Source organism: Somniosus microcephalus, chromosome 31 (genome assembly GCF_052327205.1).
Source record: "Somniosus microcephalus isolate GS21.2 chromosome 31, FLI_Smic_1.0, whole genome shotgun sequence".
Taxonomy (NCBI): domain Eukaryota; kingdom Metazoa; phylum Chordata; class Chondrichthyes; order Squaliformes; family Somniosidae; genus Somniosus; species Somniosus microcephalus.
The window spans coordinates 8,150,828-8,170,542 of NC_141017.1; the positions used below are offsets into that span (position 1 = coordinate 8,150,828).

The window sequence follows — 19,715 nt, forward strand, 5'->3', positions numbered from 1 at the left end:
TCCAGAGATGAGGGGGTTGACGTATGAGGAAAGGTTGAGTAGGTTGGGACTCTACTCACTGGAGTTCAGAAGAATGAGAGGCGATCTTATCGAAACATATAAGATTGTGAGGGGGCTTGATCGGGTGGATGCGGTGAGGATGTTTCCACTGATGGGTGAGATTAGAACTAGGGGGCATAATCTTAGAATAAGGGGCTGCCCTTTCAAAACTGAGATGAGGAGAAACTTCTTCACTCAGAGGGTAGTAAATCTATGGAATTTGCTACCCCAGAGAGCTGTGGAAGCTGCAACATTAAATAAATTTAAAATGGAGATAGACATTTTCCTAGCAGATAAGGGAATTAGGGGTTACGGGCAGGGAAGTGGACGTGAGTCTAGATTTGGATCAGCCATGATCCTATTGAATGGCAGAGCAGGCCCGAGGGGCCGTATGGCCTACTCCTGCTCCTATTTCTTATGTTCTTATTACAACAGCGACTACACTTCAAAAGTACTTCATTGGCTGTAAAGCGCTTTGGGATGGTCATGAAAGGTGCTATATAAATGCAAGTCTTTCTTTCACTATCTCCAGCCGCTTGGATGTTTCCAGTTGGGTTTTGAGCGCTCGGCCCACGCGTCCAACCCATTGGTCGCAGTCTGACCGGAGCTTTCCTCCTGCGCAGCCGCGTTCATACTCTGCGCCCGTGCTCCTCTGCTCTTACGGTGGCTATGGATGTGCTGGTTAAAGAGATCCCCATTCCACAAAGGCCGTTTCTTTCATCCATTGCCGCCTCGTGCTTACCTGCGTGTCCCGTGTTTTCAGTTGCAAACGAACTTGGTGCATTGAAGGCTGTACCTAATTTGTAATTTGTGAGTAACCGTGGTTTCAAGGTGCAGCTTCTATATATTACAAGGCAAGGTTTTTGCGACTGTCAATTTTTTGGGAGTGTTTATTTGTACAGGTTTCACTGCATATAACCACGACGAGGCAATGTCACAGCTTTTAGCACCTTTTGTGAGCACTGTAGATTCAAGTTACCATCAATCTGGCAAACCTCCTCGTGTGTAAACAATGAAAGATATAGATAACTGCAGAGCAGCTGTTAACGGTCAGCAGGGCCACTGGAACACTGAGGGAGATTGCCTCATTTCTTGCAGGCTGTAGTGGATATTCAATGGTATTCTGTGTAGCTAAATCAAAGAGTCAAATTGGTCTTAAGTTATTCATTAACGCCCCCCTCCCCCACCTTTCAGTTCATGGAGCCACTCCTCCCACCCCCCTAGTTTACACTTGACTCTGTTGCCCCCCCCGTTCAGAGACAACGTTCCCCCATCTTCCCATCAACACTACTCATGGCTCATCGAGGGAGAGAACTCTGCTGCGGCTCCTGATCTTGCAAAACTATCGCATGAATTCCCAGCCACAGTGCGCAATACAGAACAGTTCCCCACAGCAATTGCGACAGATTGGAGCCGTGAGTGATGGCGAGGAGAGGGAAGCAGGCGATCCGGGTCTGGGCGAGGGGGGAGAAGCAGGACGATCCAGGGTCTGGGCGAGGGGAGAGAAGCAGGCGATCCGGGGTCTGGGCGAGGGGAGAGAAGCAGGCGATCCGGGGTCTGGGCGAGGGGAGAGAAGCAGGCGATCCGGGGTCTGGGCGAGGGGAGAGAAGCAGGCGATCCGGGGTCTGGGCGAGGGGAGAGAAGCAGGCGATCCGGGGTCTGGGCGAGGGGAGGGAAGCAGGACGATCCGGGGTCTGGGCGAGGGGAGGGAAGCAGGACGATCCGGGGTCTGGGCGAGGGGAGGGAAGCAGGACGATCCGGGGTCTGGGCGAGGGGAGGGAAGCAGGACGATCCGGGGTCTGGGCGAGGGGAGGGAAGCAGGACGATCTGGGTCTGGGCGAGGGGAGCAGGACGATCCAGGTCTGGGCGAGGACAGAGAAGCAGGCGATCCGGGTCTGGGCGAGAGAAGCAGGATGGTCTGGGTCTGGGCAAGGGGAGAGAAGCAGGCGATCCGGGGTCTGGGCGAGGGGAGAGAAGCAGGGCAATCCGGGTCTGGGCGAGGGGAGCAGGATGGTCCGGGTCTGGGCGAGAAGCAGGCGATCCGGGGTCTGGGCGAGGGGAGAGAAGCAGGACGATCCAGGTCTGGGCGAGGGGAGGGATTGGCCACGATAAAAAATTGACCCTTAGTGTTAGGGGGGATTAAATACGTGGGGTTACGGGAATAGGGCTTGGGTGGGATGGCTGTCGGTGTAGGGGCCGGGTGCTAGGGTTTGGATGATCAGCCATGATCTCGTTGAATGGCGGAGCAGGCTCGAAGGGCCGAATGGCCTACTCCTGCTCCTATCTTCTATGTTTCTATGTATGTGATCAGAGCACAAGTGAGAATTTGTGCAACAGTCTGATAACTCACAAGTGGCAGAACCCTACTGAAAAATCAGGCTACGTCAGCAGTGCTCTTGTGAAAGTCTCACCCCGTGTACAGCATCATCGCAGAAATGGCTGGTTAATGTGCAGCTAAGAATGACCACTACTTATATCCTCCTTCAGTAATTAATTATCCATTGCAATAGTTGCTCCCCAGTTGCTGTGCAAATATTATAGTGGTTAGATTATCTTGCACCGAAGGTTTGGAAATAGGGCAAGCGCACGCCACAATATGGAATAGAACACTCCTGCAAACATGCTGCTCGATATTTTCAGTTCCGATTTGAAAACTAAATCTGCATTTTCCTCAGTTGCTAATGGGCGGTGCCTCTTTATATAAAAGATTCGGATTTCCAAGAGTTACCTGACGTTTTTCAGCATGTACAGTACTTCCAGGGGCAAGTGTGAGCTGGCGACGTCAAACTCGGTCAGGTCAGCCTCGAGAACAGAGGGCGGGGGCTCCTTCGGCTGCAGGGTCGGAACTTCCTTATTGATGTGCAAGAACCTGTGGAGGATACAGGAGGCAGAAAGGTCCTTAGAAGAATACAGACACAAACAGACAAGAGACACAATGATGTACAGCTCTGATACACCAAATACATTAGTGTTAAACATACTAAACATTTAGTCTAATCACTCAGGATTTCCATATCTACGCTGATACAGTTGAGTGTGTTATCATGTTTCCACATCTATGTCCCGCAGGCGCAAGAAAGTAATCCTTTTTATAAAAACTCAGACAATATTCAGCACTTGGTTATAGGAACCACTTGCACCGGACGAAAGACCAACTATCCTAAATCCCAGCTCATGTGAAAGGCATCCTCTGTAAACTTTCACAACTGCAGTTCCTGCCCCAAAAAGTGGGGTGGGGTTGGGGGGGGGGGGGTAGGGGGGGAATGAAACGAAAGGCTTTCAACCAATAAAACTGTCCTTGGTGCCGGGTTACTGGACAATTAAATCATCGACAAACTCACGGGCGGTATTAGAGTAAGCTCATTGATCCTCCACCAATCAACGTGCAGAACCAGAGTCATGTGTGACTGGGCTGTATTTTAAGCAAAATCCCTAACTGCTCGGTTACTTCTGGTCACAGACGACAGGTCATCACTAGCACCATCCAGCATCACTGGCTTGGAGGTATTAGCCCAACTGGATTTAGGCACGGTCAGCACGTCCACTCACTTAGAAAATACTTCTTTCAAACGGACCCCAGGAAACACAAATCTGCACTCTTTGGGACAACGCTGGGTATAAACATCCCCCGGAATTACAGCCAGGAAATTACTGGTAGTAACACTGAGTGTTAAACATGGTCGCTGTAATACTCCTCTGCTTGCTGTTTCACTGTAGGCATTACTCTGTATTTTAAGGTGGTTGTTGCCTCTATTAAAAGTGTGGATGTCATTATCAGCAGCAGTAATTCTAGTCTTTTTATCACCCTTCCACTATCACCTCGTCATTTTCTTGTGTTAAATGGACAAGATCTGGTGTTGCAGCCCAGAACAAACGACAACAAAACAAAGCCAGCTGGGAAATACAGGTCCAGTGAGTTTTCAGCACGACAACCCTGGACAATGCAATTTCTCAGCACTATCTCAGGTGGCCTCTGGCGGCTGCTGATCTCCCAGGCATCATCTGTCCTGGGAAAGCAATTCACTACCCTATTCTGACTACTACTACAACAACGTGCATTTATATAGCGCCTTTAATGTAGATAAGATGTCCCCAGGCGCTTCACAGGAGCGTTACCAACAGAATTCGACACGGAACCACATAAGGAGATATTAGGGCAGATGGCCAGAGGTTTAAGGAGCGTTTTAAAGATAGGTAGAGAAACGGAGAAGTTTACAGAGGAAAGTCCAGAGCTTAGGGCTTTGGCAGCTGAAAGCACGGCTGCCAATGGTGGAGCGATTAAAATCGGGGATGCTCAAAAGGGCAGAATTGAAGGAGGGGTTGTAGGGTTGGATAAGGTGACAGGAATAGGGAGGGGCGAGGCCATGGAGGGATTTGAAAACAAGGATGAGAATTTTGAAATCGAGGCATTGCTTAACCGGGAGCCAATGTAGGTCAGCGAGCACAGGGGTGATGGGCGAACAGGACTTGGTGCGAGTTAGGACACGGGCAGCCGAAGTTTGGATGACCTCGAGTTTACGGAGGGTCTAACGTGGAAGGCCGGACAGGGGTGCACTGGAATAGTGAATTCCACCAAAGCAGCAGCTCTATGTATAAAACAATGATGTTAACAAGAACTGGTCTAAAAAACACAATAGATAAAAAGGGTCCCGGAGGCAACAAATTCCCAAAATTGAAGCTGGAGTGTTTCAAAATCTCCTGTCCTGAAGCAAAAGTCTTGTGACCACTTCCTGCCCGCCAATCCTGTGGCCAGGAATACAACACAGGTCAGTTACACCGGATGCCAAAGAGTTGCTTTTTTGATGAAACAGACAAAATTACAAAGGTTCGAAATTCCCTTCCATCGCACTGCTGTGCTGGAGAGTCTCAACTACCAATTCGTCATCAGTCACAATGTGGTCTAACTTCTTCCCAATGAAGCTGAACACTGTGCAAGGGGAACTTCATCAGATCTTTTCTGCACCAACATATCTCAAACATGCAGTATGAACAGCAGCTGGGGTTTGGGAACTGGGCACACGACAATTACAACATGCATTTTATAAGGCACCTTCAAGAGGAAAACAGCCCCAAGGTACTTCGTGCATGCGTAATCAAAATTCAAAAATTGGTGCTGAGCCAGAGATATTAGAAGGGGAGGTGGGTTTTAAGATGATTCTTATGCAGGTGGAGAGGAGGATTGGTTTTCGGGGGTGGGGAGAGGAGAATTAGAGCATGTGGGCTAGGCAGCTGAAGGCAGGGCAGCCAGTGCCGAGGTGAAGGAAGCATGGGGTGCACAGGAGCCCAGAGAGAGGAATGGAGAGTCCTGGGGAGAGGGGGATTGTAGGGTTAGAGGAAGTTGAGAGAGATGGGGAGGGGAAAGGCCATTAAGAAATTAAAAATATGAGGGGAAGAATTTTAAATTTGGGACGTTGGAGGACCGGAAGCCACTGGAGGTCAATGAGGCCAGGGGTGTTGGCTGAGCAGGACTTGGTGCAGGGTAAGATAGGAGCAGCAGAGTTTGAGGGCGAAGGATGGGAGGCCATCCTTTGCAGTCAAGTCTGGAGGTGACAACAGTGACGATGAGGATATCAGCGGCAGATGCTCCGAGGTAGGGGCGGAGGCTGGTGATGTTACAGAGGTGGAAGTGGGCAGTCTTTGTGATGGAGAAGACGTGGAGTCGGAAACTCAAGTAGGATGCGGAAGTTGTGACGGATCCAATTCAGCCTTGGACAGTGAAGGGGAGGGGATGGAGCAGGCCGTGAGGGTGCGGAGTTCATGGCAGGGGTCTACCAAGGTGACAGTGCGAGGCAGGAAGAGATGGCATGGCTGCAGATGCTCTGGGAGGAAGGAGTAAAGGGAGAGACATAACGTGTGATCTGGTGATGAGGGTCACACTGCCACTGTGGCAGTTTGGGCAGGGCAGATGGCAGAAAGTATAGCCAGGCAGGAAGACTTCAGTAAGGGACAAGGTGCCATCACCCATGAGTCAAGTTTTAGTCAAAGCTAGGAGAGATCAATCCCATAATAAAGGTCATGGAAAGTAAAGGCCTTGTTTGCGAGTTTCTGGAGGGCAATGCTGAGAGGCACCAATTGTTGATCCGCTGGCAGAGTCCAAAGAGGTAGTATAGGGTGGGGCGAGTCGGATGGGAAGGAGCTCGGTGAGTGGGCATGCTGGGCATGCAGTTGGTCCTGTTCTTCGGGAGACAGTGACAGACGCCACAATATGCCCTTCAGAGGATGTCAAAATAGGCACAGGGGCTGCCATGTGCTTAAAGCCCTGGGGCAGCAACAGACGAATAGGGAGGCAGAGGAGTAGTAATGGGTTGGGATAGGGACTAGGGGAGGCGAAGTACCCAAGAGGAGGAAGAAATAAAAAGGTGGCAGGAAGGGCTCGAGAGAGGAAAAAAAGATAGAATTGGCTCAGTTCTGAGCGGCAGCCCCTATGAGCTCCAGAACAATGGGAAACTGGCAAACCTCACTGGAAGAAAGGTTCAAGCTACCTCTAGGTCCTGAAGGCCCAACAGCAAGTGCACAGTTCGATGGAACAGAGTACTCTAACATCCTGGGCTCAAAGGGTTAATATTACAAATGCAATGGATAGCTTATTAACCATGTCTTTATTTTATTTGTCCTCAGGATGTGGGCATTGCTGGAAAGGATACATGTATTTCCCATGTCATTCGACATTAGAGAACCAGTTGGGTTTTTAAGACAATCTGGAAGCTTTTCATTTTTTTTTGTGCCAGACCATTAATGACTAGATTTACTGAATTCAATTTCACAACTTGCCATGCTGCATTGGAACTCTCGGACTAGCCATTATTACTAGCCTACTCTAGCTATAATCTACAATTATTGTTCATGGCTAGGTCTCCCAGGTAACCAGCGACCCATATACAGAGACACTATCTACTCAAGGCAGTACCGTTTTGCAATGATCAGCATCTTTTGTTTCCTTTTCGTCCTTGGTCTAAATGAAGTTCCAACAAGGGAAGATGTGGATTGCGACACCTGGAAATAGACAAGTACAACCCAAATCAGAAGGTATCACATACTATACAGATAAAGGGAGAAGCTACAGATCCAAGACCCAAATACGAAGCATTCACATTTTTTAAACACCCGAACAGATGCTCCTCAGATTGAACGAGTATTTTAGGAACTGGTTTATTGATGGTGGAGGGCGAACTATTTTACATATACTGAGCACAGAGAATGTCACCATATTATTCTATAACATCATCAACTTTGGAAGCAGAGAGAGCGGGGAGGTGCCAGCCAGCGCCATCATTCCTCATACTATCCTGCAGTGTGGACACTGGGTGATGATCAGATCAGGCTTGACTTTGAAGTCCTGGTCGATGAATCGTCTACAGATGCAAGCCTCGCACGAGCAACGGCCACTTGAACGAGCTATAGGATGGTGCCCTGATACCCACAGAACAATACTCCAGCATTGGGGGTCAATGCATATGAGAGAGGCAAGGAGGTAGAGAAAACAGGCAAGAAAAAAATATATATAAAAGAGAATCAAAAGCATAACAGCAGCTGAAAGCAGGTCAGTGTTGAACTTTGAGACCTTCAATCAGATTTAGTGAAGACCAGAGTTTGGATTCAGCGGAAACAATTAGTAAGTCAAAGCCAAATCAGCAGCAGACTCCATGCCGGACAGGCAGTTTCCACACTAACACTGGGCGAAAGGATTAAAAATGACTTACTAGCAGCTCAATCCAAGAGGTAGAATCTCCTCTCTAAACCCCAAGGATGGCCTCTGCTGGAATGGAGAACATAAGAAACATAAGAATTAGGAGCAGGAGTCGGCCATACGGCCCCTCGAGCCTGCTCCGCCATTCAATAAGATCATGGCTGACCATCGACCTCAACTCCACTTTCCCGCCCCATCTCCATATCCCTCGATTCCCCTAGAGTCCAAAAATATAAGAACATAAGGCGGCCTCAGCAGAGCTACTAGACAAGCCTTCCTGTCTGGGGCATGTAGGATGGGGAGGAGAGACTGGGCAGGTGGTACACACAACCATAGATGTTTGCAGCAGAGGAAGAGGCCATTCGGCCCAGGTACTAGCTAGAGTAATTCAAAACTAAGCCCAATGCCCTGGCCACGCTCATCTGGGTTAAATCCTAAACATTGGGGATAAAACGTTTTTTTAAACTCCGATTTCTGTCTGTAACATCTGGCAGATGCACTCACTCTCGGCCACTGCAGGTTAATCCGTGCCCTCAGTTAGGACGTGTCCTTCATACCTTTCTCATGATCTTGCGTCCGTAGAACATCACTTTGTCACGTTTTCGGAATCTGTATTTTGGGGTTTCCTGAGCTTGAATTTCTAAGAAACAGCAACAAATACACAAACAATCTGCGAGGCTGGACAAAAATGACTTACAGAATGAAACTTGCTTTTCCAAAAAAGAGCAAAGGTTTGCGTTTCCCATATCTGGAGTCAGCATAACTGATTATACCAGGGCGCAAACATGCCCCATTATAGTAGTCAGCTAATTTTGATATCTATTCAATAACTAATCAATACTTCAAGGGATCTCTGAATCAGGGCTGCCTCACGCACTGGTTCTTTAAGTATGAGTCAGCTGTGACACAGCCAACATACTTTGCAAAATGAATTACCACCTGGACAGAGATTTGGTTAGCAGAGTTCGATGAATGTTTGCAAAAGAACTTGGCCCTATAAATCTGCCCTTGCGAGGCCATACATGTAATGTTGGCCCAAGGCTGGGCTTGGCACATCCAGAGTTTGCAGTGTGTCTGGCAGACTCCCAACAAAGTAGCAATATGAGCTCGTCAGAACAAGCAGGGAGTTATGTAGCAGCGTATTGCACCTCTGAAATGTCCCAAAGCATTTCACCTGCAAGGAATTACTTTGAAGTTCAGTTACTGTTGCTATGGAGGCGAGCATGGCAGCCATTTTCAAACGTTGCCATGGGACCTTTATCATCCATCTGAAGAGCCGGACAGGGACGTCAATTCAACGTCTCGTCCAAAGGATGGAAAGTGTAATAAAAACAGCATAAAAATGATCAGAATCAGCCCCCACGGCAAAAAAGGTCACAAGTAAAGAAAAATCAGAGCAGGAGAAAGGGCCAGGCAGCCCCTCGAAGCTCATCCCAATAGTTTTCCAACTCAACCAACCCAGCCTCCATTTTGGACTTCCCCAAGGTGTTCGTCTCTGCGACCTACTTGGTAGAAACAAAATCTTTATTCAAAGAGTAATAAACACTTGGAATAACTGAAGATCTGTTTTAAAGTGACATCCTCTCATCCTAACGAGCATGGCCTTGAGATAATGTTCCAGGTCCTCTCGCCTCTCATTAATATTGTCCATTAACTAGTAAATCTGCTTTCAAGACAAATAAGAGACACATGGGGCGATTGAAAGGGAGAGGTAAAGTGTTGGGGGCAAGTGTGGTAGAAGTAGATTCTAACTGAATTAAAGCACTAAAAATTAAATGAAAGTGGGGGGTTGAAAAATGAGTCACACAACTGTATTGAATCGGGCAGTGGCTTGTAACTACTGCAGTCCCAAGGCTGGTGCGTAATACAGGAAACTTTCGATTTACCAGCACCTAAATAACCGGAAATCTCGGTTAACCGGCAAAATTCAGGAGTAGGTTCATACTTCATATTACTTGCCTTCCTCCATCTGTTGCTGTGCAAGGGTGTGGCTGCAGCTGTTGCGAAGCTACAGAGACGCTTGTAACTTCTGGCCATTGTTCTGAACCTGTTGCTAAGCAACAGGGTTTGTTGCTTTATACGGAGCTCTCAGCTCTCGTATCTTTTACTACTGTATAGTGCTCGGTGATCCGGAATTTTTGATGAACCGGCACCACGTCGGTCCCGGATAAAAAAAAGAAGTTTCCTGTATAATGCTTTTTGGTTGTAATGTAACTCATGTTTTCATCATTTGGAATTTGTAAGCTAAGGTCAACAAACAATGCTGAGAATTTCTGTGCAATTAGGGGGTGATTTACAGCCAAATACAGAGGAAAAAACAAGTCAGCTGGGAAGGCAGAGCAAATATGTGAAGGCAAAAGGGAATATGGCAAGGCTGGAAGGCATTTATTTTAATGCAAGGAGTCTTGCAAATAAGGTGGATGAACTGAAGTTGTTGTTGAACACATGGGAGTACGATATTGTTATCACGGAGACATGGTTGAGGGAGGGTCAGGACTGGCAGCTCAATATTCCGGGGTATAGAATCTTCAGGCGAGACAGAGGGGGGTGTAAAAGGGGAGGGGGTGTTGCAATATTAATTAAGGAGTCAATTACTGCTGTAAGGAGGGATGATATATTAGCGGGCTCCTCTAATGAGGCCATATGGGTAGAACTTAAAAACAAAAAGGGGGCAAGCACTTTGCTGGGAGTGTACTATAGGCCCCCAAACAGTCAGGGGGAGATAGAGGAACAGATATGTAGGCAAATCTCAGAGAAGTGCGAAAATAATAGGGTAATAATAGTGGGGGATTTCAACTTCCCCAATATTAATTGGGATAGTCAGAGTGTGAAAGGCTTAGAGGGTGCAGAATTCTTAAAGTGCATCCAGGAGAGCTTTTTGAGCCAACATGTAGAAAGTCCTACAAGAGAGGGGGCGGTACTGGACCTAATTCTAGGGAATGTAGCCGGGCAAGTGGTGGAAGTGTCAGTAGGAGAGCATTTTGGCGACAGTGGCCATAATTCGGTGAGATTTAAGGTGGTCATGGAAAAAGACAAAGACGGCCCGGAAATAAGGGTTCTAAATTGGGGGAAGGCCGATTTTAATATGATAAGGCAGGATCTGGCCAAAGTGGACTGGGAGCAGCTACTTATAGGAAAATCCACATCAAAGCAGTGGGAGACTTTCAGAAGGGAAATAGAGAGAGTACAACGCCAACATGTTCCCGTAAAGGTCAAGAGTGGGACCAACAAGCAAAGGGAACCTTGGATGACAAGGGATATACAAAAATGTATTAGGAAAAAAAGGGGGGCTTTTGGCAGTTACAAAAGACTAAAGACGGAGGAAGCCCTAGAGGAGTATAAAAAGTGCAGGGGCATACTTAAAAAAGAAATTAGGAGAGCGAGGAGGGGCCATGAAATAACACTGGCGAGCAAAATAAAGGAAAATCCTAAGATGTTTTATAAGTATATTAAGGGCAAGAGGATAACCAGGGAAAGGGTAGGGCCCATTAGGGACCAAAGTGGCAATCTGTGTGTAGAGCCAGATGATGTAGGCGGGGTTTTTAATGAATTTTTTGCATCTGTGTTCACTATGGAGAAAGACGATGTAGACATAGAAATCGGGCAAGGGGACTGTGATATACTTGAACATATTAGCATCGAGAGGGAGGAGGTACTAGCGGTTTTAGCAGGCCAAAAAGTGGATAAATCCCCAGGCCCGGACGAGATGTATCCCAGGCTGCTGTGTGAGGCAAAGGAGGAGATTGCAGGGTCTCTGACACAAATTTTCAGAACCTCTCTGGCCACAGGGGATGTACCAGAGGACTGGAGAACAGCTAACGTAGTACCATTATTCAAGAAGGGTAGCAGGGATAAACCAGGGAATTACAGGCCAGTGAGCCTAACATCTGTGGTAGGGAAATTATTGGAAAAAATTCTGAGGGACAAAATTAGTCTCCACTTGGAGAGGCAAGGATTAATCAGGGATAGTCAGCATGGCTTTGTCAAGGGTAAATCATGTCTGACCAATCTGATTGAATTTTTCGAGGGGGTGACTAGGTGTGTGGATGAGGGAAATGCTGTGAATGTGGTATACATGGACTTCAGTAAGGCTTTTGACAAAGTCCCGCATAGGAGACTGGTCAAGAAGGTAAGAGCCCATGGGATCCAGGGTGCCTTGGCACGTTGGATCCTAAACTGGCTGAGTGGCAGGAGGCAGAGGGTGATGGTCGAAGGTTGCTTTTGTGACTGGAAGCCTGTGTCCAGTGGGGTACCTCAGGGATCGGTGCTGGGTCCCTTGCTGTTTGTGATCTACATAAATGATTTGGATGAGAATGTAAAAGGTATGATCAGTAAGCTCGCAGACGACACGAAAATTGGTGGGGTGGTAAATTGCGAGGAGGAAAGCCTCAGGCTACAGGACGATATAAACGGGTTGGTCAGATGGGCGGAAAAGTGGCAAATGGAATTTAACCCTGAAAAGTGCGAGGTGATGCATTTTGGACAGACAAATAAGGCAAGGGAATACACAATGAGTGGTAGGACCCTAGGAAGTACAGAGGGACCTTGGTGTACATGTACATAGATCCCTGAAGGCAGCGGAACAGGTAGATAAGGTGGTTAAAAAGGCTTATGGGATACTTGCCTTCATTAGCAGAGGCATAGAATATAAGAGCAGGGAGGTTATGATGGAGCTGTACAAAACGCTGGTGAGGCCACAGCTGGAGTACTGTGTGCAGTTCTGGTCGCCTCACTATAGGAAGGATGTGATTGCTTTGGAGAGGGTGCAGAGAAGATTCACCAGGATGTTACCTGGGATGGAGCGCCTCAGCTATGAAGACTAAACAGGCTGGGGTTGTTTTCCTTGGAGCAAAGAAGGCTGAGGGGGGATCTGATTGAGGTGTACAAAATGATGAGGGGCATAGATAGGGTAGATAAAGAGGAACTTTTCCCCTTAGTAGGGGGGTCAATAACAAGGGGGCATAGATTCAAGGTAAGGGGCAGGAGGTTTAGAGGGGATTTGAGGAGGAACTTTTTCACCCAGAGGGTGGTTGGAGTCTGGAACTCACTGCCTGAAAGGGTGGTAGAGGCAGGAACCCTCACAACATTCAAGAAGCATTTGGATGAGCACTTGAAATGCCATTGCATACAAGGCTATGGACCAAATGCTGGAAAATGGGATTAGATTGGACAGGGCTTGATGGACGGCGCAGACACGATGGGCCGAAGGGCCTCTTTCTGTGCTGTATAACTCTATGACTATGAATTAAATGGCCCTCTAACACACTCAGTTTCGGCCTTGTTTTCCTCTCTATTGCAACCCCAACTTTCACTTTTAAGGCTCAACTTTATCAACACGAGCACAGACATATCAAAAAAAAAGAGATTTCCTCCTCATCACTCGTAATTTTGGTTAACTTATCTACAACAGTTTTTAAAATATATTTTATTTTAATTTTGCGTTCTTCCAGTCCACATCCTCCCCAGCTTCCTTAAACCCTTTCCAGTTTCTGTGGTCCGCCATGGCTCAAGCTCATTGGTAGCTCTCTCGCCTGAGTCAGAAGGTTATGGGTTCAAGCCTAGCTTACGTGCTCAAGTCTCTGGAGTGGAGCTTGAATCCACAGCCTGCTGACTCAGGGGAAGAGTGCGCTACCCACTGAGCCAAGGCTGACAGAGATATTATACACAAGAGATTTTTTTTTTTTCCTTCACAGGAATACAAATCCCTTTCCCTCCCAACCTCTTTGGATGCACAATGCCCGAGAATGCGCACAAAATCTGCTACCGGGGATTTTAACTCCCCTCGGAGCTGCTAACAAGGGACACGATACTGGCCCAAGGATGACTCCCCGAGTGGAATGCCCCTTGGACACGCTGCACATAAACTGAGGCTTTGGCCACCAAACTCACGCTGGTTACTGGCTTTGGGAGATTGGGGGGGGGTTTAAATTCAGCAATAGTACAGAGCAGGGAGGTGGGCCGCTACAAAATGACACAGAAATATTCAGTCAGGATGTGAAGTAGGGCGCACAGGACTGAACGCATTGGCCAACAGCTGTGGGACACCCGTGAACTGCAGCAATTTATCAGCGCGGTTTTACTTACTTCGCGCTTGCAAGCGTCTGTGTACAATGAAAATGGTGGTGGCAATCAGCACCACCGCCACGCCGGCCCCCATTATTACTCCCATCATCTGAAAAACAGGTTGCGTAAAACAGGAGAATTAAGTCTTTTAATAAAAAAAATTGAAAATTAAAAGTGTAACCGTCAGCTCTTTCGCAAACTCCAATCCGAAGCGGCGTTCCTAACTTAATGCAACAAAACGTCACAATATTTAGGACATCACTGACACAAAGGTATTACCATGGCAGTGTTTCCCGAGCATTAACTGAAGCTGCTCGGAGGAATACAATCCCATTTGCTTCAGGGTCGACTCCAATGGCGTGTGTGTTTTACGAGTGACCACCCCGTAAGCTGGCTCACAGGGCAGGGGGGAATCACACTTGCAGGCAGTTTTGAAGTAGGATGATCAGGGTTTCGCATTGCACACTGAACTTCATGCTGGTGCGGACTCACTGCATTGCTGGGGCCAGCGGGGCGAGGGAGGGTCTCCTACCGCTTGGCTCATCAGTGCACTGGAGACGTTCAGGAGGTGCAGAAAGGAGGTCGTCACCTCCTGCTTGTGCACGGTTTGTAAAAACAAAATGCGACAGCTCCTGGTCTGATCGCTTGCCTGTGCGGAGTTAAGCCAGCTGAAGGGGTGTTAGCACTGGCCTCAGTCTCTCCTCAGGCTGGGGATGGTATTATTGAAAGGCTGGGTTCCCGCTCCTGATCGCTATCCGGTAGAACATGCGGAGAGAGAGAGAAAGACAGGAGCAGATTCGGCTGCCGTGCCGCCCTACGGTTTACAGTCTCTCATTGCTTAGCCCCATTTATACAGCACGGTCACTTGGGTGAGGTAGCGGAGGATAGCTGGACATGTGGACTCGCAGCCCACACGAGTCCGGTTAATTAGGAGAATTAATTCGATTCAAGTCTGAAACAAATATTTAGCCATTTAATCACACAGCAATAGCAGTGGCTCTCTCATTTCTGGGGAACAGTTGGGTGTATCAGACAATCTGAGCTAGCACTTGGGTGCATGTTTCTGATGCAAGTGGCATCAAGTCAGATAATCCCACCCGCATTCTTTAACTCCACTCATGACCCCGACAATGTGTTAAACGGGATTCCATTGCAAATTCAGACAAAAGGATTCTCCTTTTGTATGTTTAGAAAGTCAAGCATGCAACAAAATACTTCAGTCACCCCTCTATCCCACCTATTGCAACGCATATGAAGGTCACCAGAGGGCTTGCTCATTTTCCAGCACTAAAGGGAGCCTGCCATGTCTGGCAAATGAATGCAGACAGCCTGGGGTGGGGGGGGGGGGGGGGGGGGGAAGAGAACGGGTTGTTGAACCGATGGCAGAGATCCATGGCTGGACCCCAACACCAAACACAACTGGACCCCAACACCAAACACAACTGGACCCCAACACCAAACACAACTGGACCCCAACACCAAACACAACTGGACCCCAACACCAAACACAACTGGACCCCAACACCAAACACAACTGGACCCCAACACCAAACACAACTGGACCCCAACACCAAACACAACTGGACCCCAACACCAAACACAACTGGACCCCAACACCAAACACAACTGGACCCCAACACCAAACACAACTGGACCCCAACACCAAACACAACTGGACCCCAACACCAAACACAACTGGACCCCAACACCAAACACAACTGGACCCCAACACCAAACACAACTGGACCCCAACACCAAACACAACTGGACCCCAACACCAAACACAACTGGACCCCAACACCAAACACAACTGGACCCCAACACCAAACACAACTGGACCCCAACACCAAACACAACTGGACCCCAACACCAAACACAACTGGACCCCAACACCAAACACAACTGGACCCCAACACCAAACACAACTGGACCCCAACACCAAACACAACTGGACCCCAACACCAAACACAACTGGACCCAACACCAAACACAACTGACCGTGTTTACAAACTAAAAGGCCCAGTTCTTCCAACGGCTGGTCAGGTAAATGTGTTGCCTGGTACGTTGCCGAGCAATGTAGATCAGGAAGGCCCAGCTTCGATCTGCGGTTTGCGCTTGGAGTGAGCTGATCTCAGCAGTGGTGTCAGAACTGGCCTCAATGCACCTCGGGCGAGGAGGTGACAAACACAGTTCTAGGTACCTGAACTGCTCTCAGTGACGTGTGCCTCTCCCTGCACCTTCCTCTCTCCACACCACACGAGAGAGGACACAAAGGGGGGGCGGGGGGAAAGAGGAAGAGAAACAGAGAGCGCGTCTGCCTGCCTATCTGTATGGGGACAGGTCTAGACTGAGCGGTGATGTCCGTCCAGTCCAACAGCCCGCCAACAATCGTCGTCAGGTCTCATAGCTGAAGAATGACCACTTGGGCAAGGGGCCACAGCTCTGCCCACATTCAAGGAACCAGAACCCAGCAGGAGTCAGCAACTTTAGGAGCGAGTAGGAGGGGGCTAAAAATTGAGTGGCGCCCCATTTCACTCGAGAAGTGCCGTTCAGGAGGCCGGGGACAGGAGCACAGGCAGGTGCTGGCAGGCGGCCAGCAACAAAAATGGCCGCCCGGCACCTCGCCTTTAAATAGCGCCACCCTGGCCGCAGGTAGGCCCCTCTTGATCCCATTGGACATAGCGTCCGGCGGTAAGTCAGGGGGCGCACCCGAACATCGTGGCCGGGGTGATGCGCACGGCGATGCACCGTGGGGCGCTACCGGTTAGCACCACTGCTAACCTCCCGCTGAATTTCACGGGAGGCGTGGGCTGTGCCGCGCCCGGGCGCTAGTTGCTTTGCCTAATTTCCCCCCCCAGGGTGTTTACAAGGGCCAGCTAGGATGAGCCAGCAGCTGCAGCAGTTGGGTTTCAGAAAGAGTTCTTAAAAGTTTCAATCCCAAAGAAAAACTTTAAAGAGAAGCATCATTACTCTTTAACAAGTTTCTATTTCCATCGTTTACTCATTATAAAAAGGTTCTTCTGCCAAATGTTCTCGAACAACACGTTCATATATTGTGGAAATCTTCAGCTAGTGAAGCCTTTTTCACCACTGTGGGAACAATATTGAAGTACGCTGTCTTGTTACAGAACTGTGAGGCCATCCCAAGAGACGTTCCACAGAATTTAGGCTAATGAATAAATATTGGAGGTTTCCGAACCAAAATTCCTTTACAAAGAACTGCAGAGACTGATGATGCTGCGGTCATTGTCCCTGTAATGCAGAGAAATTATGAAAAGGGCAATATTTTTAGCCGGATTTATCTGTAGCCATAAGTTCTAACCCATCTTGTATCTGACAGAAGCACCTGCCTAATGGGGCATCTTTCAACAACGAGTATTTATAAAGCACCTCCAACGTGACAAATGTCCCAAGATGCTTCCTAGAGGTAATGAATGCCTAGAAAAAATGGGGAGGTGACTGAAGGCCTAGTGTTGAAGAGGCTTGCGAAGGTGGAGAGGTAGCAAGCAAGAGGGGTCAGGGAACAGAAGAAATACAGGACCAGAAAATACCCTTTGGACCATCTGGCCACCCCAGAGTTCACAAACAGAACACACAATTCACGACCGCTCTCCTTCAATGGGTTTTCTCGCCAAATGGCTGTCCAGTCTCTCAATTACTGATGCGTTCAGCCTCGATCGCCTCATTGGACAGTCCTTTCTAAACATTCTGGTCCCTCCAATCAACTTCCCTCCTCAGCTGCAGCCCATGCCCCCTCGTTGTTGATCTTTAGCCATGTTCAACAGTTTCTTGGGGTTCAACTTGTTGACACAGTTAAGGATCCTGATACCTCAACAAGATCCCTTCTCAGAGTGTAGAAATACTTGGCTCTTGTAGTCTCTACATGTATCTCAGGTGTCTGATGCCAGGTATCAGACAGGTAAAAGGAAAGGACTTTCATTAATATAGCACCTTTCATGACCTCAGGACATCCCAAAGTACTTCAGTCAATGAGGTACTTTTGAAGTGTAGACAATGCTCTAATATAGGGAAACGCAGCAGCCAATTTGCGCACAGCAATTTCCCACAAACAGAAATGAGATAATGACCAGATCATCTGTTTCAGTGATGGTACTTGAGGGGTAAATATCGGCCAGGACACCGGGGAGAACTCCCCAGAGATGTTGGCCGAGCTGAACAGTCTTTCTCGAGAGAGTCCACCCTCCAGTTGGAGACACGGGGCCCCCGAATCCAGGATGGCCCACACGTCCTGAGGGGCCTGTCTCCTTCAACTTGTAATGTTTCAAACTCAACTAAAAAAAGAGAATGTTTACTCACCACTGTCCTCGTAGCCGAACTCTGAAGCATTCCAAACTCTGGCTAGGTAAATTAATACAAGATTATTTACTTCTCCAATCTAGCCGGGACCCTCTCTACTGAAGTGTCCAAACGGTCTGACTGCCTTTCGATAATATTCTGTGTAATAGCTAAGGAAGTAAATGTCAACGCACTTCTTTTTGTCCAAACTATTTCTGACCTGAGCTCCCTAATGTTAGCCTAAACTCTGGAGAGAATTAACTCTTTACTCAGTCCAGAGCTGCCTTACTCTCTGTCACTGGAAACCAGTTAACTTTAAATAGTCTTTCTAACTAAGTTAGAAATTGTTTGTTTTAACTCGCCTCTCTTCCAAGCTAGTGTTCTCAGCCCATTTCCAATTAGCACCTTAACTAGTTTACCTTCACTAATCCGGCAACTACTTGGTGCAGAAATTTAAATTTAACAGCAAAGGCAAGATTTGTCTAAAATTTAGCAGTGAACTCCCACAAAAAAATCAAACCCTTTACACACCCCTGACTCTGAAGCTCCAGAGAATAGGGCCATGAGTACACACATAACGGATCTGGATTTTCAAATTGAGACAATATTAAAATTCACTGCTGCACTAAATTGGAGAGGCTGGCAATTGGGGCAAGACGGTGAAAGACTGCTGGGCAGTGATAGGTTAGCAGCATGGGCAGACAGGTGGCAGATACAGTTCCGTGCAGAAAAAGTGAATTCGTACATTTTGGATGTAACTAGTAATTTAAGTCATGACATGTGGTGAGTGTAGTGGGCTTGGGAGGAACAAGTGACTTTGGACCTCTGGTTCCCAAAGCTCTACCACTGGGGCTTCCCTCGCTTCAGGTCTGGGTCTGTTGTAGACTCATTGATAGCTATGATTAGTCAACAACTCCTCTCCATTATCATTGTGTCATGCAACTACCAGGATGGCAGATCGAGAACGAGATGGACCTTGGGCTCTATTTTCGTCAAGCAGTACCTATGTTCCTACATTGGAAGCAAGAATAAGTTCCATTTTAAATGGAGTAGTGAAGCAGAGGGCTCTTGGTGAGTAGATACACAGGTCATTAAAAAGGTGGCAGCATAAGAAAATGAGGCCATAAAAAGGCAAACAGAATCCTTCCAGACTCTACACTGATTTCAATCACTTCAGATCATAACCACTGCTCCCTATTTTTCCGGACAGAAGGTGCTGGTAATGGTTCTGCTGTTGCCATTTACACTTCCTCTCAGCTCATCTTTTGTTTCTTTAACTTGTCCCATTACCATCTCCTTTTGCCTTGCCCCATCATCCCTTTGGTCATTTAATCTCTCCTGCCTTCCACCCTATCACAGACATTCCCTCCCCTCTTCCCTCCCATTTCTTTCCCTGCCTCTGTATTTGCTTAAAAACTGTTACATCTTCAACTGAAGCGTTAACTCTGTTTCTCTCTCCACAGATGCTGCCTGACCTGCTGCGTATTTCCAGCATTTTGTGTTTTTATTTCAGATTTCCAGCATCTGCAGTATTTTGGTTCTGCCTTAGTTTTGTGTATCTAGAGGCATAGAACACAAAAACAGACAGAATGTTGAACTTGTTCAAGACCTTAGTTAGGCTGCAGGTAGA

The 19,715-nt window shown here is 47.8% G+C and overlaps 1 protein-coding gene across 22 annotated transcripts in view; it reads right to left on the reverse strand.

Annotated features, from left to right (window-relative positions):
- The window catches only part of pnpla6 (patatin-like phospholipase domain containing 6), a 194,259-nt gene that overhangs the window by 148,477 nt on the left and 26,067 nt on the right, over positions 1-19,715 (reverse strand). For 15 of the 22 annotated variants that reach the window (XR_015074306.1, XM_085971497.1, XM_085971492.1 and 12 more), the window contains 5 exons: positions 18,107-18,148; positions 13,811-13,898; positions 8,284-8,366; positions 6,947-7,032; positions 2,768-2,908 (listed from right to left, as the gene is read on the reverse strand). Coding sequence is in view for 21 of the 22 variants with exons in the window: in XM_085971497.1 (XP_085827623.1) it covers positions 2,768-2,908; positions 6,947-7,032; positions 8,284-8,366; positions 13,811-13,898; positions 18,107-18,148 (440 nt within the window). In the remaining variant the exon portion in view is untranslated. Of the gene's footprint in view, positions 1-2,767; positions 2,909-6,946; positions 7,033-7,739; positions 7,795-8,283; positions 8,367-13,810; positions 13,899-18,106; positions 18,149-19,715 lie in introns of those variants that run through there. The other 7 variants (XM_085971499.1, XM_085971502.1, XM_085971501.1 and 4 more) reach the window with 2 other exon arrangements.